This window comes from Bidens hawaiensis, unplaced genomic scaffold (genome assembly GCF_021521415.1).
Source record: "Bidens hawaiensis isolate Kalapana, Puna unplaced genomic scaffold, B.hawaiensis_p1.1 tig00080220_1, whole genome shotgun sequence".
In the NCBI taxonomy this organism is placed as follows: domain Eukaryota; kingdom Viridiplantae; phylum Streptophyta; class Magnoliopsida; order Asterales; family Asteraceae; genus Bidens; species Bidens hawaiensis.
In genome coordinates, this window is record NW_027503663.1 from 16,357 (window position 1) to 24,267 (window position 7,911).

At 35.8% G+C, this 7,911-nt stretch overlaps 1 protein-coding gene across 1 annotated transcript; it reads left to right on the forward strand.

The window, feature by feature from the left end:
* The first annotated feature begins 1,922 nt into the window (after positions 1 to 1,922).
* Positions 1,923 to 5,447, forward strand: LOC143607197 (uncharacterized). Its single transcript, XM_077082731.1, has 6 exons — positions 1,923 to 2,094; positions 3,768 to 3,914; positions 4,371 to 4,518; positions 4,595 to 4,740; positions 4,813 to 4,863; positions 5,410 to 5,447. The coding sequence occupies exons 1-6, from the start codon at positions 1,923 to 1,925 to the stop codon at positions 5,445 to 5,447; spliced, it is 702 nt and encodes a 233-aa protein (XP_076938846.1).
* The last annotated feature ends 2,464 nt before the right edge of the window (positions 5,448 to 7,911 follow it).

Here is a 7,911-nt window from a genome sequence, read left to right on the forward strand (position 1 = left end):
TAGATGATGGTGTTGTTGAAAAAGTAGGTTGAAGGAGGAATGGAATGAGAAAAAATAAAGGGGGTAGGAATGAATGGTTTTGATGGAATGAGATTCCATGTGTAATGGATGATTCCATTCCATTGTGCAACCAAACACCTCTTATTTCATTCCCACCTAATGAATCATTCCATTACATCTGTCATTACTGCATAACAGACGCTACCTAATTGTATTAAATATATCAATCATGCCTAAACACACTTAAATACATCAACTCATTTATAATAACGAGTCAACTGTTCTGTGATTGTAATCAAGTAGTCACTGAATACAAAAAGATGTAATAAATGGGTCAGACGGGTTAAGTTTATAATATATCGATTAAATTACGATTTTGTGTTCATACAATTTGACAAAACCTCGTTTCCAGAGTTGTACTGATAGTAAAACGGAAATTATGTTTTTCCATTTAACCATAGAATGTAATGATGTTAGTCTCAAATACTAAAATGACAATAATGAAAACCAAATAAGATTGTTGGCAAAACAAATCTATGAACCGGAACATAAATTTTCGCCAAATCACATGAACGAAAGCTAGAATTAATTCAAAAATGTTTTTTTATTTTTTTCATCTTGTTGTAGTTACGAACATATTTAATTAATTGGGAAAAACATGTCATTTTGTACCAACATGTTCAATTAAACGAGTTATAAATTTGTATCTATATCTATACTATATATAAAAAGTATGGTAAGGACATCATCATTTTTAAGAGGTTCAACCTATAATGCAACTTGTACAACACATGATCCATCAAATTATAAAATATGTTAAGGGCACTTTTGTTTTTAGATGTTAACTTCAACTTTGTCAAAAACCGAGCGAAGCTCCTTTGGCCGTTCCGTGAAGTTCAATTGTATCATATATTAGTTAGAGAGGTTGGCGAACTACTACGATCAATAAATTACAATTTTAATTCTTCAACTTCAATAAGTTTTGTTAATTTATATAATACTTACACTTTTACCTCTTATTCTAAACAAATTACCCCCCACGACTTTTAAACAACCATAATTTTTTCACACGTTAATATTTTTTTTAAAATAATTACACTATAAAAACAATCATTTTATTATCTTTAATTTGAGAATCATATTGCTATAGTTTATTAATTTTAAAAAATAAACATGTTACGTGATTATTAATCAGTACTGTCAAAAGGTCGGACATGTTCGGCTCATGGGTCATAACAAATTATAGTCAGAACATGTCGATACAAAAAATGGTTAATTTGGTTCGGTTCTCGATGGGTTTAGGTAAAAAGAGACCAGGTCAAAACGAGCTTTGGATTAAAACGATGTTGGGTTGAAATGAGTTTCGCGTCAAAACGGGTGGGGTTAAAAAGTGGTCTACTTGAAATTACTGTACATTTCATTTTTGCTTCTTGATTTTCTTTACCGGTTACGCGCGTTCAGGCATTAGTTACGTGGATGACCTTGTTTATGCGCGCCAGATTACTCGCATGTAGGCGTTGTGTGACGCGATTACCGACACCAGTTACGTGTTTGATGTCACGTTACGCACATACCATCATCGGGATATGCACGTACTGTTGCGAGGAATGTACTGACATTCATGCGTATCCCGTTACATCGCGCGGGCACCTTACCGGTATATAAATGAATGTATAGTATATTTTAATATGGTTGGACCCGCACCACATTATTTCAAAATTCTGTTAGAAAGGGGAGATTGTGGTCGCTAATTTTCAACCGTCGCTAATAATTCGCGGTTCGTAATATTTTGTTATCTAATAATATGAATATGAATATCCACCTCTCTGTAATTCCACACTCGGTGGTTTCAAATCAATCGGAGTTCTCTCTCAAACTCAACCTTCTGCACCGCCCGCCGTTGATTCCCTTTTGAACCGGAGATGGGAATCACGGAGGAGTTGGTCGGAGGCGACCCCTCGTTCTCGGAAGATATTGATTCTGAATACGAGTTTGATGCTTCTCATTATTATGACTTTTCTAAAGGCGAAACGGAGTCGGAGGCCGAAGAAGCGGAAAACTGGTTCCGATACGCTCGTGAATATCCACCGTCACGTAAGCCGTTCGATCATTCGGTTGTTGTCGCTTTTTTTTTTTTTTTGGTGTTTCAGTTGTGATTTTTGATTGATAAACGGATTTGATTGCGAATGGTTTCATTCATAAATCATGAAAGAACTTATGCAAATTGATAATAGTTGATTTTAGGGTGCGTTTGTAATAAACCGAAAAATCGCAACCGAAACACAAATTTACAGTTTGGTTTTATGTGTTTGTAAAATCCGAACTTTTGGTTCCGTTTTGGATTTGCATGTAACTAAAACAAAAAAAAATCCAAACTAAATTTCTTTCTTTTTTTCGAAGTTTTATGTAAAATTTAATATAGATTTTAGCCAAATATATATATATATATATATATATATATATATATATATATATACTAGCTGAGTGCTCGCGCAATGCAGCGGGGTGTGCACGTAACTCGACATTGAACCTATAGTATGTGTCAGTACACACGTCATCTGATGACAGTGTGCACGTAGCCCGAGATTTGACACGTAACTTGTGCAAAGCCAGTTGCGTGTAATCGAAGATTGAACACGCGTAACCGGCTCGGAATGCACGTTACTGACATTAAAACATGCTTAAGCAACACCATGCGTGTAATTCATAACGATTACCGGTGCAGGGCGCTATGTTGAGCGCTTACCAAGATTTGGTTATGTGTGTTACGTGGTGCTGAACACACGTTTATCGGCCTCGGAACATGTAAACAACACATCTGCGTAACCGGTGACGAAAATTTAGAAGCAAACCCGAAATATACAGTAATTTCAAATAAATTACTTTTGTAAACCAACCGATTTTGGCCCTAAACCCGTTCCGACTCGACATCGGTCTAACTTGGCCCTATCTACTCGAACCCGAACCAAATTAACCATTTTTCTTGTATCGACTTGTTCTGACCCTAATCCACTTTTACAAATGACCCAAGCTAAACCGACTCGACCTGTTACCAGTTTTACACGGTAATCACGTAACATGTTAACTTTTTAAAACTAAAAAACTATAGCAATACCATACTCAAATTAAAGAGAATAAAATACACGTTTTTTATGATGTAGTTATTTTAAGAAAAGATTAACGTGTGAAAAGATATAGCTGTTAAAAAGTCGAGGGGTGGTTGGTTTTGAATTAGGGGACATATGTGTAACTATTATCTAAATTTACAAAAAAAAGTAGTGAAGTTGAGGGACCAAAGTTATAAGTATATTTTAAAGAAATGAAAAGACTTTATTACCCTTGATTTTATATTTTTTATGCATTTTGTATAGTACATAAAACATTGAGTTTGGTACCTCTTAAAAATTAAGAGGTTCCTCACTCATGCTTTATATATATATATATATATATATATATATATATATATTATGATTAACTAACAAAACTATTTAAGCCTAAATTCATTTTATTTTATTTTTTGCCAAAAAGTTTTTTCTGCTCAAAATTTTCAAGCCCAACCGACATAACCGAAAAACCCAAACCAAACGCACTCAAAAACTGAAATTTTGGATTTTGGTTCAGTTGAGCTCAAAACCGACCATGCACACCCCTATTTTGTTATATTTGTTTCGAAAAATATTATGGCGTTAAAATGTTTATTAATTTTATCTAACAAGCAAAGTGACACTTGTTGATTTGCTCTAACATGCCCATTTATTTTATCTCAGCTTTTATTTTGAAGATGAAGTTGAAGGCAGCCAAATCCATTCCTAGGAAACCTTACAAAAGCAGATCCTTAAAAAAAGAAGCTATTAGCACATCTAGCAATTCAGATTGTCACAATGATTATAAAGCTGCCTCACGAGAAGTCAAAGGTATGACACTTACTATTTTTCGTGGTATTAATCGATTATCAGATACTTAAATAACACATTAAAAAGTTTAATACATGTGCAAGTGTTTAATACGCGGGACCACCCATGTGTATGGGCTTCTTAATTTCTATATTAAAAGGGGGTGTTATATAAACACTACCTAAAAGTGTATGCTAGTGTGTCTATCACTTCATGCAGGTTGTATGATTAGCAAATTAACCGTACAAACTGGAGTTGTCAGTTGTCACATCATACGAACTATATGACATGACTAAAATATGGTCATGTTATCATTTTCTTTCTGTCATACACCCATATAGTGGACGGTGTTTTAGTGGTGTTGTTTAGCTCTTTATTAAGTTTAAATATTTTTGGCACTTCAATGATTGAAGATACAATTTTATGAGGCAAGTATGATTTTTTTCTGTTTTTGTTTTGGTTTTCCTTGTTCATTAGGTGAGAAGCGTCATAGTCAAATTCCTCAAGATAAAATGAAAACTAAGTCAAAGTCCTCGGTCAACTTATCGTTCATGAAACCTACGGCTAGCCATTTGGCCAAGCAAAATAGACGGTCTGACATACATTCAGGCGGCGGTTGTGGAAGGTTGTTAAACTAGGTTCATTTCTGTAATCTTTCATTTCATTTCATGTATTATGTTATCCATTTTATAAACTCTTAGGCTGCAGAAGCCATTAGTTATTGCAGGTGAGAAGTTACGGTCTCCTATCCGAAGTCAAAACCAAACCACCAAAAGGCAGAAGCTAGAATTCGGTTATTTGAGTAAGGTGTGCATGCTTCAAGTCATCATTTATGAATTTTCGTTGAGTATGTTTAAACCATGCTTATTGTAAAAGAGACTGAATGTTGTGATTATATTTTTTTTTGTTTGGTAATTAGTTGCACAATTGAAGCACAGGGCTTTGTTTTTGCACAAGATTGCCAAAGAAGGTAAAACTTATGTTTACTTGTCATAATAGAATTTAAAAAACAAAACTCGTGCATATATTCAGTGAAATAAACGTTTTTTTTCCACAGGCTGCAAAGTATGAACGCAGCTGAAATTTTCGAGTTAAAGCTAGTATTCCTAAAAAAAAACCTGCATTGGTAACACAAGAGAGAACTCAAAGGTATATACATTTTTGCTACTTAAGTTGTATGCAGTTGTACAAATAGCAAATAAGTAACTGCTATTTTGTTGAAATTTAGGTCCCAGAATAAATCCAACTCAATTCAACAACTGAATATGTAAAAGCTTGCACTACTGACAATTGGAAACGACTTCACAAAGTTATCTTCAAGCGTCTATATATCACTTATATATGGCGGCCGGTTTACACTGAATGCAAAAACACAGTTCTCGCTTGCTACCAAAAGAATTGTTTAAAAAGGTAACATTTTTTTTTTTGGTTAACTATGAGAACACGCCAAGGAAAACAAACTCTGTTATTATCTGGTTGTTAAATGATCTTGAGTTGTTTTTTGCTATTAGTGCAGGAGCTTGGATAATCGAGGTTGCAACGAAGGTTGTTTGAAAATTATTCAGAATGAAGATAGACACGCAATGCGCACAAATTCTTTCTTATTTGGACTTCCAAGTACAGAAAAAAAAAAACACTAACGTAAGGACGGATCTTTAGCATTAGTTCATCGTCATATATAGGAAAGCTTGGTTACCAAAGCCAGAGATATAGATCCCAAAAATGCATCTACATTTCTATAATTAGATGCCTCTTACACATGATCTTTTGTGTTCAATTAAGTGTTTGTGTTCTGTGACGGCCCTATGTTTTCTGACTCATGTTAGCTTTCTTGCATACCATATTTATTGATAATCAAACAAACAAGCAAAGAACGACGATTGAAACTTGCAAATGGAAGGTGAATCGTGATTTAACCAGTATAGATAAAAAGGTTCCAATCCATCCTATATAAACAAACTAGATAGACATGATGGTTGAGATGACCTGTTACATGATAACCGCCATATGCGGGTTTTCATTCAACTGCCAACTAGACGTGCACAAAAAAAAACCGGTTCCGGAACCTAACTGGTGGAACCGAACCGGAACCGGTTTCCAGTTCCAACGCGGTTGGTACAATACCCGGTTTGGGTATTTTTGTACCCGAAAATCGTACCCGTTCTCCTATTTGTATGTCAGTATCAGTTCCAACCCGGTTCCTACCCGGTTCTTAATTGAACCGGTTCGGTTCGTACCTGGAAAAACCGGTTCCGACGGGTTTTTTTTGAAGGGTCAAACAAAAGTCAAACTAGCCGTTGGAACCGGTTCCAACGGTAATATAGCCGTTGGAACCGGTTTTTTTAGACACCAATTAGCCGTTGGAACCGGTTCCAACGGTAATATAGCCGTTGGAACCGGTTTTTGAGACAATAGATCCGTTGGAACCGGTTCTAACGGTAATATTCATGATGAGGAGGCGGAGGACGGGGTTTCTTCCGATAACGAAGACGAGGGTGAAGACGAGAATGAAGACGAAGAAGAGTTGTAATTATTTGTTTTGGTAAAATTATTTGTAACTTGTTCAACTAATATTTAGTTTTGATTTGTTTTATTATAATTACTTTTGTTACTCATGATTAATTTTTGTTACTTTTTTAATGACGAACATTTTATTTATTTAAAAAATAACTGTTACAAACATTATTAAAACCTAAACGATACTAAACATAACAACTAAAACATAAAAAAACAAAGTCCGTCGTTTTAATCCGGAATACTTATTTTTGGGTTGTAGAGCCGGACGACTCTCCCACTTCCGTTTTTTTAGCTTCCAAACTTTTTTTCTCTCGACAATACTTATTCGTATGTTTTCGTAATGTCGAGTTGGACTCTGCTTTAAGAAACTTCGAGCAATATTTTGCAACGTGCCCAACTCATGTGAGTCGGTCATGAGACACAAATCGTAATGAACCCAAACAGCGGGGCATCTTGTTGTTTCGATCACCATAACAACGTCATCATTAGTTGCCATTTGTTGTCGGTTTAAGGTTAATTGTGGTTTGGAGTGTGTTTTATAGTTTTGAAAGTGGTTTACCAAGTACACAAACAAACCTTTCTATTATAGTAAGAAAATAACCTATTTGTAGTTAAAAAACCGGTTCCAACGGTCAAAAACGGCTATATAGCCGTTGGAACCGGTTCCTAACGGCTATAATATTTAAATTTCAAAAAAAACCGGTGGAACCGGTTTTTACGTAAAAACCGGTTCCTGTTCCAACCCTACCCGGTTCCTAAAAGTTTGCATTTCTGGGCATCGGTTCGGGTCGGGAACCGAACGGTTCCTGACTGGAACCGGTGTCATTTTCTACCCGGTTTGAAAAAAACCGGTTCCGAACCGGTTCGGAGTTTTCAACGTCTACTGCCAACAACTGTCCGGAGATTCATGGGACACTGGCATTATCTAAACAACCAACCAACCCGTTAGAAGACTTGAACAAAACCCTAACGGGCCAAAACAAACCAAACAAAAACATATTGTTCAAAAGTACGAAGACCCTAGATTCATGGATGCCATACCAAAGGTCTAACTACATAAATATATTAATATTTAAGACGAACAAACATAATCCTAATCTCAAACTACGCTAGGTTTCTCCAAAGCACAAAACATAATTCTACATGTGTCCCAAAAACAAGTTTTACCAGGAAAACCGTATCCTAAAACGTGTTATTGGACACAAGTTCACGGAACCTGAAAAACCACTGAGCATCAGATGAATTGTCATTATCGTTGTGCTGCTGCTGATGTGGCGGCTGAGAATGAAGCTCCTTTCCTGACACGTATTTCTGTATATCCCGTCTTCTCACCACCCACACTCAGCTTTTTGCCAGCTGGCAGTAAAGACTGTAGAATCCCTGCAACTTCATGCATTGTGGGCCTTTCAGAAGGGTGACACCTTGTGCATAATAACGCTAGTTGGAACGTCTTTTAACGTGAGATAAATCCATGCATGTAACAGAAACTTCCGGATCAACC